A 13,944-nucleotide genomic window follows, 5' to 3' on the forward strand; every position below is an offset into this window, starting at 1 on the left:
GGGGCACTAACTGGCTATAGATGTGTGTCACAGTTCATGAGCTTACACAACATGTGGAGCCGTCTGCAGTTTACATTACATCACACAGCACCGACCATGGAGAAGGCAAAGTGTGGACTCTGAGAGGAACGAGTCAAACATCATTACAGAACGGGATACACCCCCCTTTTTATTAAATCTCAAAGCATAGAAAAATGTGTCATTCCACACAGATGTGTATTCATACAGTGTCTCTATGTACAGTTGTCACCAGGGTTTAAATCATTGATTCACGGAGGGTTTAATTAAGATCTTTACTGTTTCAGAATTCCTTTTCTCCCACATATCAGACAGTTCTAGGTCATGGAAGTCAGATGTTGATTGTGTGTGTGTGTGTAATCAAAAGGTATAGCAGTTGATTTAAGGTCAAATAAAACATGAACCAAGAAAGAACCCATAACATTTTGGCAGTGATCCAGACAAAAGGTGCAGATCCGGGAAGTATTTTTATCACTTTCTTCATCGTTACATCGATTTCTTTGGGAATAATTCATGGTCCTGGATGAAAGAAGAGAATTGAAAAGGTCTGTTGGGCCTTAGTGGAGATGTGTGCTCCACTGAGTGTCATTCTAGGATAACATGTCAATAATTATATCACAAGGACAAGAGATTCTCAATCAGGGAGGGGTTCTTCAAGGTGATTCTTCACTTTACTGTAACAATAACTAACAACTTCCCAACTGCGCCTTAGTTTCCCTCCAAACGGACTCACCTGTAACAGCCTGTTGAGCACCTGAGGATGCATGTTGTGTTATGGGGAAGTAATGGAGAGGTCAAATGAAAAGCTGAAAGTAATCTATTAAACATCCAACTTCTGCAACTCTAAATCAGAAGCGTGAATTCAAATGACCTAACCTACTGAATAAAAGGAAACAGAGATTGAAGCCAAAAAGATTTTCAATCAAATCTGTGACGTCTTTACTGAAATACAAGTCAGCAGAAGAATAAAAGAAACCTTTAAGCACTGACTTCCGGGTTGTCTCTCATGAAAATGACTAAGGGCTGTAATTCTACATTTTAAAAACATGACAGGGATTATTGATCCTCGTATTAAACAGATGTTACAGTGTGAGTCTTGAACAAGAACCGTCTGGTGGAGGATTATGGGGACGAGGTTCTGTTTCACAAATATGATCTGAGAGACTTTTTTGCCCCTAAAGTGTAGATACATTGATAGTATGATAACTTTAGCGTTTGTTAGGACTGGTGGAACATGTCAGATGAAGAGACTGAGACTAAAACTGGGAAAATTGCAGGAAAACATGTTGCCGTCTGCAAGAGAAGGTTTTTTTATATTTTTATTTTATTGTTGAAATGTATAAAACTGATCCAAAGGGTCAAATAATTGCTCAAATATTTCTGCTTTGTACTTTCTAGACCTTTTTCTTTCAAAAGGAAATTCAGTCTTATTTATTGAAGAAAAACATGAACATAACATGGAAAACAATCTGCGTATGTGGTGAAAACTTTGTACAGACACTGCACGTGTGTGACTTTCTGTTTTTGTCCACGTTCACGTGTCCAGAATGTTTGACAGCCATCCTTGATCAAGCTTCTTCACGCGTCTCAGTTCCCTAATCTGGGCTTTTGTCAGAGGACGGGCTGCAGCCTGAGCGTTCTGCCCGTCCGCTGACACCGCCTCAGGTCTCGAGGAGCCAGATTCCATTTCCTCATCGGAGTTCTCTTTATCGCTCTCCATTTCCTCTTCTACATGTTTGTCCTCCTCCCTGCAGCCCAGGAACACAAAGAAAAAAGCATTTTTTCAGAGATCAACATTTCCCATGTTCACTGGGGCCAGGATCTGAATATGCCGAGTCATGAGAAGCCTGAGTTCCAGAAGTGCTTTGTCACGTCAGACAACATCATCAGACCGACAGTGTTTAAGTAAGTCGGGCAAATATAGATTAACATTCAACAACACATTTTTTAATTAGAACTAGAGCCAGACTGATAGGGATTTTTGGGGGTCGATACAGATATCAATATTAAAAGAGTAAAAAAAAATCCTGTATACTGATTTCTGAGACAGAAAACTGACCTGGAGTCTGTGACGGAGATGAGCAGAGACTGTACAAACATGGAGCAGAGGAAAGAGGTGGAGGGCAGGACGTGGGCTGGGGTCTGCAGAAGCTGTTGGAAAGACACAGTTTAACCAACTGAATAAATCAGGAAAAAAAAAAAAGATCTGAAAATCCTAAAATATACAATTTGAAGATACACAAACAGAAACTTCTCACTCACTCACACTCGAACCAACGTACTGTATACTGAAAGTGAATATGTGGGGGGTCTAAGGACAGAGGGTGTTGTGTGCTGCACAAACTTAGAAGCCCCAGGAGGCAAGTGTGTGGTATTGGACTATATAAATAAAACTGTCTTGGCTTAATTCATACAGGACTGAATTACTGACCTCCTTGATAGCAACAGAGCCCTGTGGCAGAGGGGTTCTCTCCGCAGACAGGACGCTCAGTGGGTCTTGATTCTCCTGCTGCTGCCGGTGTTTCCCCAGCAACAGGCAGAATGGTGTCATGGCGATACTGTCATCGATCACCAGCTAGAAGTGTGGGGGGGGGGAGGAACACAGGCAGAGTCGGGGAAAGCAGGAAACGTTAATAACAATGAAAACAGGTCGGCAGTTTTAAGAGGTGAAAAACCGACGGGGATCCACAGACAGCTTGTTGACTGAGTGGCTTTAGTAAACTCTCACTTGTAACTTTTGCGCAACACAATGAGCTGGATGTTCCACCACGATTTCCTCTGTATTCATTTCAGAAGAAAACACATGTTGCAACAACTGAATACAGGCAAGAGTCCAGCTCGATATATTCAACATGTTCCACTTGGGTGTGAGCACGAGGAACTATCAGAGATCCACTCCGGTTCAGGCAGAGTTCAGAAAACTGCTGCAAACATCCTCAAAGTGACATGAGACCATGAGCTTTTAAGAGGCCGGCCTGAAACTGATGCCGAGCGGTGATTGGTCCACATGTGACTGTACCTGTTTGCTGGAAGCCATCAGTTTGTCCTCCTCGGCTTTGGTGCTGAACGTCATGAGGTCCTACGAGAAAAGAGCCAAAGAAGTCAACTGCATGGAAACAATAGGATTCAGGGGAGCTTCATTTTTACTCAACATCACACATATCTAGAATTTCATCGCCAGGACATTCAGACTGGTCCTGGGAGCAGATTTGAGATTTGTTTTGACCTAAATCACCCACTTCCTGCTCGCAATACATTTTGTTCCCGCCTTTCTTTTTATGAGGTTTTAGGGCCGGAGATGAGTTCACTTGGAGACGAAAACATAACCGATATCTTATCACCCTATAGATTATGAAGTAGGCCTCCCTCGGACAATAAATTATAAATATGCCACCAGAGTAAAACCTGTAAGTGGAGCGCCCCCTTTGGATCAGTCACTGCAAGATAAGATCTAAACAACCGAGTGGAGGTATAATACAATTTATTATAAGGCTGACACCATTGGAATGAAACTGAAAACCAAAACACATCAGTGCTGGATCTCACTAACGCTCTTGTAGCTGCTGCAACCAGGTTCTAAAATACAGTCAAAGCTTCTCCGAGGAGCGGAGGCTGTTGTAGCAGCAGATTAACACCCTTGGGAATCACATGTTGTATGTTCACATGTCCACGTAACTTTATCCATGTAGTGAACAACAGAACAAACCTCCTACAAGCGTAACCCGTGTTAAACCTTCTCTTTTGTGCTCTAATTTGAACAGAAATCTTCCCTCGCGGGTGTTTTTGTGGCCGTTGTGTTTACCATGTACGGAGTGAGGAAGTACAGCTGAGAGAGGTTGAGCCACTGGCTGCTCTCCTCACAGCTCTCCAGCATCTCCTCCCTTGGAGCGAAGACAGCCCGAGTCACCTTCCCTGAACACACAGCCTTCTGGGAAAACAATGGCCGGGGCTCATTGGGCTTAAAGACAAACACTGAAACAGAGAAGGGGAAACAAAACGCTGTGAATCAAATCAATGAATGAGTCAAATTAGTGATTCTTACCAAGACCAACCGGGTTATGTTCTTAGATTCACCCCCCTCATCATATCAACCCTAAATATGTTGCAAGGATTTAGTGACATCTAACTTTTAGGGGGTGTAGATTGCATCGTACTGGGACAATGCTACTTGCTTATCAGGTCTGATTTGTGCTACAGGATCATGTGATTTTCTGTGTGGTTTGAGATGCGAGTTCAGAAACAGATTTGAGAGGCGAATTTGAAGCTTACAGTCAGTGGATCCAGCCTGGTAGCAGAAGGCGGCTATATTCTCAGAGAGAGGGTCCGCCAGAAGAAAGCTGGTGTCCATGGAGGTGCTCCACTCCACTGTAAGAGAGGAAAACAGAGGAAGAGAATGAGTTTTAAATCTAGTTGTGTGGACGGACAAATCAAATCATCTTAATGAATGTATTCATGTACACAAGTGGCCTCACAGGAGCAGGTGAGCAGGTTCCAGCAGCAGAGCAAGCTGTTCGCAGTGGCTCCCAGCAGATACTTGGAACAGCTTAGTCGCCCAAAACAAAGGTGCCTGAAGGAGAAACAAAGTCTTAAGTTCCCCTGTGACTGAGAAGAATCCCAAGTACATCCCCCTACCACCAAGCTCCACACATATTTCACAGGATTAGCGTTTGAAGAGTTTTTCCGCTTTGAGGGCTTCAAATGGGAACATGTAAGCAGGGTCTGAACACCCACCATGAATCAATGACAGATGAATCAATGACGGCCGGCTTTTCAGCCTTCACATTCCTGCCCTCGACATATTATTTCATGCAAGCCTGTGACATTCCCATGAAAAAAGATGCATTAATGACTCCTTGTCAGGTCAATCCTATGTGTTTTACCAGCCTTCGGACACTGAGCCATGGAACTGATTCCAGAAGTTACGAGTAAAGAGGAGTAGGTGAGGTTGGAAGTGAAACAGTTGACCCAGCTCTACACATCCAGAGGTGGAAGTTATGCAAGGGGCACTTGGCAGCTGTCACAACAGCTGACTATTAGCATTTTTCCCCCCAAACATTCAACTCACAAATTCACTTTCAGTAACTAAATTAAACTGTCTACAGTGGGTTTTGGATCCCTTTTAGAAAAATATGCAAAAAAAGATGAGCCAGCATTTGAAGCCTATTTTAGAGAAGAAGAAACTAGGAACAGCAGTTTTGTGTCCTTGATGACCTGGGAGGCCCCTCTCCAGCAGGAGGGGCAACCGCCAACATTTTTGAGAGTCAAGCAACGCAGCAAAACTTGCATTCCGTCCTGCGTTACGCTGGCCGACAAGCAGCACCTCTTCTGCTCAGGCGGGTCCCGTCTCCCGTGAAAAACAACCCTCTGGAACTCTGCCAGTGTGTTGAAAAGGTCATTCAACTGCTCGAAGATGTCCACCGACGAGGAGGTTCAGAAGCAAACAGCCACACTCTGAAACAGCTACTGTGCGACGCTTTAACGTCTTTTATTTCAGATTCATCTTAAATATAATATGCTAGACTCTCTCCTGCCCTTTTCTTGTCAGCCACAATGTGCACTAGGTGACATCGTTATTTGAATTAACCCTGAAAATAGTCCCTAATAAATGGTTTATTTTCTTATGTTTGAGAAAGATTTGGTGGAAACTACAGAGTCCTGCAGGGAGTTTTTTATATATTTAGGAAAGGTCCTTTACTCAAATTAGGAACACCTTTCTAACGCTGGGCAGGATTTCTTCTGCTCACCACACCACAGCTACTGTTACTGTTTAGTCTGGTGATTCTGTGATGTTTCCGTCCACAGAACTGCTGCTCACTGGTTTTTTTGTTTCTCTAGAAACTGTTGTAGTGTGAAAATTTCAGGAGATCAGCTTTTTCAGAAATACTCAAACCAGCACTTAGACTAGACTCAATAGAATCGTTCCTCTGTCTCTGCTACCTGTGATAGGTGCCAGTCCAGTGACGGTTCCCTGGCACATCTTTCTGTGGTTTCCATTTGTACAGCAACATTTACAGTTCATGCCCGATGGTTCCTCTGTGATTTTAGGCTGCTCCAATGCAATCGGCCTCTTCCGTCAGCTTTACAGCGAGACCTCGTGTTCGCTATGATCACAGCTTAAAGGGTGATTCTAAAAGAATGGAAATCTGTTTCTCCTCTGTACTTTAAGAAATGGTGTAATGACATGGTTTCATGTAAAGTCAAATTTTGTAATAAAAGCCCATCTAGCCCGTACTGCTGTACAGGAAGACCACAATATACAGATACATCATATAGAATCTGATCAAACATGATGAAATTAGTATAAGTATTGACGTTCGACACCCAACCCCACTGAGTGTGTGTGCATTAGTGTGCTCTGACCTAATAGCACCTGGCGGCTGGGACAGAGTGGTCAGGAGCTCCCAGGACGACGGGCTCCACACAGTCACCACCTCCTGAAAGCTGACAGCCAACAAAGAGCCATCGGCTGAGAAGCAGCAGGACTCGGGCACCAGCCCGTGATAGGCGCCGACAAAGTCACACGACCAGGAAGAACCTTCATCTGTGAGCAGACAGTGTTAGATTAGTGACAAATAAAGGCTGATCTGGTAAAGGATTAAATTGACTTGGTGTGTTGAGAAAACAAAAAGGGGTGGAGCCTGGCACCAACAAAGTGACTTGATTCTTACAGATGCCTTCAAGACAAAACATTTAGCTAAATCATGGTTCTTCAGAACACTTTGGATAAAAGAATCCACTGCATTGCATTAATGGAAGGGGGGTGCACATTAAAAATCTGAAGAATCAGAGCCAACAACAGAGAAACTCCTATGGGGTTGTAATGGGAAGATATTCTAATATAAATCACACTTTCAAGAGGTAATTTGGTTTGTTTGGCCTCATATTTTAATGTGATTTCAAGCAATATACAGTATACAGCTGCCTGACAGGGCTTTCTCCCAGTTTGTATATTGACAGACCAAGGAAATTATGATAAGCAGAATGGGAGACTGGGATTGAACCGCCATACTTCTGGTTAGTGGACGACCCATTCTACCGCCCAATATACAAGATAGGGCTTGTATTTTTTTTCATTTAAAAAAAATTGTACATGCTTTTGCTATTATGATACTGGAAAAGAGCATGGAAGAGCACAGTGCTTGTAGATCAGCAAGTTAAAAGAGGGAGAGGGGATATTACCACACTTGTAACAGTTCAGTTGAAACTTCTGGTAGAATAGACTTTCAGGAACAGAGCCCGAGTACTGACCCTGTGTGTGGGCTGGTGCAGCAAGTTGCCAGGCTTTGAAGTGTCCGTCCTTGCTGGTGGAAACCAGCATGGTGGTCTGGCTGCCGGCGGCATGGCAAAAGCACATGGCTGTAATCCGCGCCTCGTGGGGAGCCGAGATGGTCGTGTTCAGCACAAAACTGCAAGAGATTGGGTAAGCATCTTTCAGGGGGGTGGAACGGGATCAAGAGAAAAAAAAGTATAGGACAAAGGCCTCCGCTATTATCACTAATAATTATTATTATCACTAAGATAATTACAGCATTGCGGTTGTACACCAAAATCTTATAAGTTCATCTTTGCATCCAAGTGAATGTTTGTGCCAAATGTGAAATAATTCCCTCAAGGTGTTTCGGAGATATAGCATTCACAAGGCAAAAAATGTGTTTTGTGAATTTTGTCCATATTACTGATACAGAAATATCAAATTGACCTCAGACGTACCTCTGTGTTTGTTCATCAAATGCCCACAGCTTCAGATTAAGCTCCAGCTCGGCTGCCTTCTGTTGTCTTTCTTCCACCGTTGCAAGCCAGTCTCCGGAGGCGGTGAAGGCCGCCTTGACCACCTCAAACTGCTGCAGGCCCTCCTCGTGAATGTATTCCTGCTGCACAATGTCCAGCTGCACAAAACACACAAGATGTGAATCAAAGTGCTGCTGCTGCTGCTGCTGCGCGTCATCCTTTACTCAAAGGGCTTACACAGCCGAGTGCTTACATTGTACAGCAGTTTGTCTCTTTGGAGGGAGTAAAACTGCAGGTGGCCTGGCTTGCCGTTCAAAACCATGGCTTTGCTGTGTGGGTCCACCATCAAGTCTGTCCTCACCCCATCTCCTGCACCAGAACAGAAAACAGTCAGTTACTTCCTTCCTTCCTTCCATCTAAAATAGCAGCTAACAACTTTTTTTTCTTTGTCTCTTTTTGCTTCATCAAGTCAAGGAACAAAAGTTTGGGGGGTTTGAACATTGTTGGAATCATTTAGGAGAATCTAAGTACACAAGTCAGTGTATAATTAGAGGTATGTGGTATGTGTTTGTGTACGAGTCCAAACCTGTACTCACCTTTGACCAGGCCTTGAATGACAGCTGATACTTTCACACAGCTCTGGATGATGGTGATCTCTGGAATGACAAAGAGACAGAAGTCAGCTTTCCATTAAGATTCCACAAGACATTCCTCTCATTTCTATTTGCACTGTTATCACAGCTACTGATTATGGGTTAACGCAGGTGAAAGCTCCTTACTGTTGTCACTGTGTGAGGTACAGAACAGTGCTCCGTCAGGTGAGACGACAATGTGTGTGATGGCAGCACCGAGGCGGGGCAGGAAGTCCTTCTCGTTCTCTTGGTTGTATCGCCATTGGACAAGCACCGATTCCACACCTCCACTCAGCAGGTTGGTACCTGGTCAAAGAAACCAGACAAACAAACTTACAGGAAAAACAGCGACCTCATTTTGTTACTTTTACAACTAAATCAGAAGCAGGTAAATATTCAGCAGATTGGATTTTACTTTATTGCATCATAGATTAGGAAAGAGATTGACCGAATGGCAGCATGACGTGTGTGTTTACCTTCTGGAGTGAAGCGCAGTGAGCCGACGGCACCGTGGTGCCAGTGCATAGTGGAATATGTGTACTCCTTCTTTTGGTTGAAGTTTCTCCTGAAAGGGTAAACGCACAGTGAAGTTTCACCTTCCTCAGATAAACTACCCTCATCCATACTGTCTACACATACTGCCTCATCCAAAGCACTACAATGTTGCCTTAAACGTTTAAAAGTGGAATTCACTGCAATTAATATGAAACTAAATATCAGCAAAATTCTCAAAACAAAAAGGGGCAGCAGCTGATTGGTCTAAACAATGGTTCAGAGTTGTCAACACACTGGGTGCGAGTGTATATGCTTCAAGTTGTCACTCCACTCACCACAAGCGGATCTTTCCATCCTCATGCCCGGTGGCGATGCAGTCGTCTTTTGGGTGACACGCGACGCATGTGAATGTGTTCTTTCCTCCCTTCTTGTTGTCTTCTCTGAGGAAAAACCTAGTAACAAACACGTGGACGGTGTTAACAAACATCCTCATGACCTTGTGGGAACACGGGTTTGTACATCTTGGGTTTTATGATGACATTTGTCACAACAAGACAACTTCACTTTTTGTCTCCAGACTCTTTTAGAGTCTAATGAACAAGAAATGCGACTAAAAAATTATTTTTATTCATTCATAATCAAAATCTGTAAATTATCTGTTTTACTTGAACACTTGAAAAAGAATGTGTGGTGATCATCATTAAGGGATTTTCTGATTCTCTGGCTTACCTGTATGATTTCTGCTTCTTGAAGAAGAAGACCTCCAGCTGCTGACCTTTAGCTGAAGCAATATATTCCCCCTGTGAGAACAATAACATTTGCTTACTACCACAAAACAAGCTGGGTTGGGATTTAAGAAGGTTAACACAGAATCTGCCTCGGAATCTTGTTGAATAACTGTGTCAACTTGAAGTGCAGTCTGTCCTATTTTGTCCTACATTATTTGACATGCAATGTTTTTATTTTTGGATGGAAAAAAGACCCAAAATTCATTTTATAATCATAAAAATATGTCAGCCATCTGGTATTATTGAGGTTTTTGTGGACAGTCTGAATTAAAGCTATAGATATCTCTCATGGCAAGAAATGCATTGTCTTAAAGGTTCAGTGTGTAGAATTTAGTGACATCTAGTGGTGAAGTGGCATGTTGCAGTTGGATACCCCTCACCCCCCCCTTCCAAACATGAACGTGAACCTGTGGCAGCTTCAGTTGTCAGAAAAACTTTTAAAAAAGGTTTAGTTTGTCCAGTTTGTGCCACTGTAAAAAAAACCTGGCGGCCTCTGTAGAAGGGACCTGCTCCTGATGTAAATATAAAGTATTTAAATATAAAGGGCTCATTCTGGATTAAAGAAAACAATTTGCACAATTTAGATGAAACACACGAGTGAAAACATCACTAGGATTATTTTATATTCAATTTCTGCACATAGATCCCTTTCACCTGAATATAACACACTGAACCTTTAAGGACTATTTTAATTTGGCAAAGCAGAGGAAAGGTTACTCAGCAAGCCTTAAATCCAAAGTCCTGCTGATATGTCAGAAAACCAACAGTGTGTGTGTGTGTGTGTGTGTGTGTGTGGGGGGGGGTCAGCCTTGTGAATGTAACAGTTCACGTGGTATGTTGGTGTCAGCAGTGGTGTGTGCGTACCCCTCGACCGAAGGCAATGGCTGCGGGCTTCGAGCTGACGTCTGGAAGCACAGCGGAAAACTCTCGGGCCTCCACCAACTGTTCTCCGCTCTGCGGCAGTTGAACCGCAACCAGCTGGAACAACTCTGTGCAAAAAAGACATGCATACACACACAGAGTCAAAAAATCTGCCTACTACACACTCTTACCCAGTGACCTCCTACCCAGTTTCTACTTTGCACATGCTAAAGCCCCCGTGAGAGAGAATGTTTCTAGAGACTCCTGCAGGTATAAAAAGGAATATGTAGTAGACAGCAGAACCCCCACCCGATCTGACCTGAAGACACTAGAGTCATGGTCCCAGTTTTCACCAGGACAGTCAAATTTTTTTTACAAACAAAACCTTTTAGCCATCCAATGATAAAACCAACAAAACCACTGTCTTTCATTTGAACAATAGGTTGTTGTAAATGTTAGCTTTCTGAAAACAGCCTGTCTTGTTCTGCAGTTCTGTACCATTACAGCATTATCAGTTATAGACACTTAAGGTTTTGGGTCCAACAATAAAATTATCCACTCACATTTTCTAAAATCAAAGCCCAGACAGTTACTAATAGATGCTGAGACAGTTGAGGCAACAAACTCAAGAAATCATCCCATTCAACGTACCAGATCCTTGGTCACTTTTGGAGGTAACAATAAAGATGACTCCTTCATGGTTTGCAGATGTATAGATGGAGTAAATTGGGTATCCGATGACATAAGTCTGGAAGAGATAACACAGCTGTCACCGTGGTGTTCAGACATCAGAGAAAATGCATCTGGCCACGAGTCCTTCACTGCTGTGTGGCTGCATGTAAAGATGGCCTCAGTGTTGGGAAGGGCTCTCAAAACAAAATAAATAAAGGATATACCGTGATTCAGATTAAATCGAAGACAAAGTGGACCGGGTGTGCATGTGGCGGCTGGAATCGGATGAGCCACAGTGAATAAAACAGGCGAGAGAAGATAATACAAGAGCTGTACCTTAATAAGGATTCCATCTGTGAAGTCCCAGAGTCTGACAGTGCCATCTGTTGAGCAGGAGTAGACCTGCAACAAGACAAGAACGCATCAGCACAGGAGAAGAAAGGGAATAAGTGGATGTTGCCGTATCACAGGCAAGTTCAGTTTCATAGAGTAGAATGTCAGGAAGTACACTGCAACATCTTTTTTAAATGTTGTGCAAGGTTTTTTAAAAATTAAATATTAGACTAAAGCAATCATATACCCCAAACCCCAGCATTGCTTACAGAAATAGCTCATAGTAAAATCTGCCCTAGCCATGAATCTAACAAAACCTATAGTACATGAGAGGCTGAGTGCTTTTCATATGATGGAGTATTGGGGCCACTTTGAGGAAGACATTTCAAGAATAATGTTGTAATAAATAACAACAAATAAAGTCGCAATTTCCTCAAAGTCTGTGTGGGTCCTTCTTGTGTAGAAACAGTTTCTGCACCATCTCTTCAAAGTCCTGATACTTACGATAATTGTGTGCTAATGATCCAAAAGATGAAAAGTTTTTAATTATTTGTGAAACCTATAATAAAGTATAATTGAACAAGATGCTCCATAGTCCTCATTTAAATGCAGGCTACAGACTGATTTTCTGATATCCTCTTATAAAATGACACAGCCTCAAATTACGACTTTATTCTTTTAATATTATGGCCTTTTTCTAATAATATTCTGCTGCTATTCTGTGTTATATATCTGTACATTAAATATCTTTTAGTTTTGGGCTAAGGCTCAGACAAAGCAAACCTTTATCTTTAGTCCTCTTATGCTATCGGGAAATCAGGGCATTAAAAGAACGTAGTTTATTTGAAAACCAGTTCTCAAATTTGAACCAGATCCAGTCTGTTTTTATGTTGTGTTCTTTAAAAAAGGTTCAGTGTGTAAGATTCAGGTGAAAAGGATGTATTGGCAGAAATTGAATATAAAATAATCCCAGTGATGTTTCCACTAGTGTGTTTCATCTAAATTGTGGTTTTCTTTGCCCTAGAATGGGATTCTTTATATTTACATCAAGCGGTCCTCTCTACGGAGGCCGCCATGTTTTTTACAGTAGCCCAAACTGGACAAACTAAACCTTTTGAGTTTTTATGACAACTGAAGCCATCACTGGTTCACGTTCATGTTTGGAAGGGGAGGGTGAGGTGTATTCAGCTGCAACATGCGACTCCACCACTAGATGTCACTAACGTCTACACACTGAACCTTTAAGATAAGAGTCTCCACGGTGGAGCAGCTCTCAGGACAGGTCCGAAGTTAGTCTGCTCCTCTGTGTGATGGAGCCGTTGTGTTGTGATGAGTGTACCTGCAGGTGGTTGGAGGGCTTGAGCCGGACCCCGGTCACCAGGCCGGTGTGTCCCCGCAGGTCGTGGACACACTCCTCGGTGGCGGTGCTGAACACCTTCACGCACTCTCCCGAGGCGCACAGGAGGAAGCTGCGGCGACGTCAACACACAGTTTACACGAGGAACTTTCACTTTATCAACTCGATCGTCATCTTCGGCTACAATGTGATTAACCGCGGCGCCGCAAAGGAGACACGAGCTGGGGGACAGTTTGTGTCAACAGCAGCGGAAACAGGAGCAGCTCGTGTGGCTAATGCTAACAGCTAGCACCGGCTTTTCAACGTAGACAACTGGCAAAGCCGCGAGAATGTCTCTCACCTGATGCAACATATTATGGGATGGAAAACACACACACTAACCTGGAGTCGTTACTGATGACGGGCTCCCTGAAGTTTATTTTACTGCCTCCTCGGTGAACCACGCGGACGTCCCCGTGTTCAACCATGTTTTCACCCGAGTCAACTTTCACCTGTGACCTCTGACCCCCGCCTCGTTGTGTTTATGCGCCGCTCAGGGAGCCCGTGTTACTGACGCGTTACTGCCACCTGCTGGACTGGAGTGTAGTGGGCCGGCGTTAGGATGATAGACGAGTGGATGGAACAGTTTCAATAAAGACATGTATTTGTTCTTAGGCACGTGCACAAAAAGCAAGTTCTGACATGGAGATGATCAGATGTTCTGGCTTAATATTTAAACATATAATACAACATATAATATTTCACAAAAATGTACCTGTCCCTAGAAACATCTGTCACTGTATGACTTTGTATTTGGACAAAACTTTGTATTTAAACACAGACAAGACCATTTGTGTTCAGGTTAATCTGCTGCATTTCGACTAGATAAACAACCTTTATTTTTTATAAATATTACATTAATTGCCCGGATGTCACCAGGTGGGCTCTGTGTTGTTCCTGTAAATAAGGGTATAAGTATTTTGATAGAGGTAAGACGTCCACAGACGTTCTCCATTAAAGCTTCCACTCAACCAAATCATATCCCAGGTTTGTGTTGCCATTCCTGTCAAACTCTAACTCT

At 43.0% G+C, this 13,944-nt stretch overlaps 1 protein-coding gene across 1 annotated transcript; it reads right to left on the reverse strand.

The window, feature by feature from the left end:
• Positions 1-931: 931 nt before the first annotated feature.
• Positions 932-13,412, reverse strand: wdr75 (WD repeat domain 75). Its single transcript, XM_035175119.2, has 21 exons — positions 13,266-13,412; positions 12,867-12,996; positions 11,531-11,596; positions 11,174-11,270; positions 10,526-10,650; positions 9,603-9,673; positions 9,209-9,325; positions 8,855-8,943; positions 8,526-8,684; positions 8,343-8,402; positions 8,000-8,115; positions 7,729-7,904; positions 7,267-7,424; positions 6,379-6,559; positions 4,491-4,585; positions 4,288-4,383; positions 3,821-3,990; positions 3,038-3,097; positions 2,450-2,593; positions 2,078-2,169; positions 932-1,766 (listed from the first exon to the last, which is right to left on the reverse strand). Exons 1-21 carry the CDS (start codon positions 13,349-13,351, stop codon positions 1,553-1,555), a joined length of 2,502 nt encoding a protein of 833 aa, XP_035031010.1. The 5' UTR covers positions 13,352-13,412; the 3' UTR covers positions 932-1,552.
• Between the last annotated feature and the right edge of the window lie 532 nt (positions 13,413-13,944).

Source organism: Hippoglossus stenolepis, chromosome 13 (assembly GCF_022539355.2).
Source record: "Hippoglossus stenolepis isolate QCI-W04-F060 chromosome 13, HSTE1.2, whole genome shotgun sequence".
Lineage (NCBI taxonomy): Eukaryota > Metazoa > Chordata > Actinopteri > Pleuronectiformes > Pleuronectidae > Hippoglossus > Hippoglossus stenolepis.

What these genes read in the sequence shown, in the direction of transcription:
- wdr75 (XM_035175119.2), bottom strand. Translation starts at nt 13,351, where the DNA reads ATGGTTGAACACGGGGACGTCCGCGTGGTTCACCGAGGAGGCAGTAAA. An exon ending in CCAGGCTGGATCCACTGACT is followed by an intron (nt 3,991 to 4,287) that starts GTAAGCTTCAAA and finishes TCTCTGTTTCAG; the next exon opens with TGTTTGTCTTTAAGCCCAAT. An exon ending in TGATGGCTTCCAGCAAACAG is followed by an intron (nt 2,594 to 3,037) that starts GTACAGTCACAT and finishes CCACACTTCTAG; the next exon opens with CTGGTGATCGATGACAGTAT.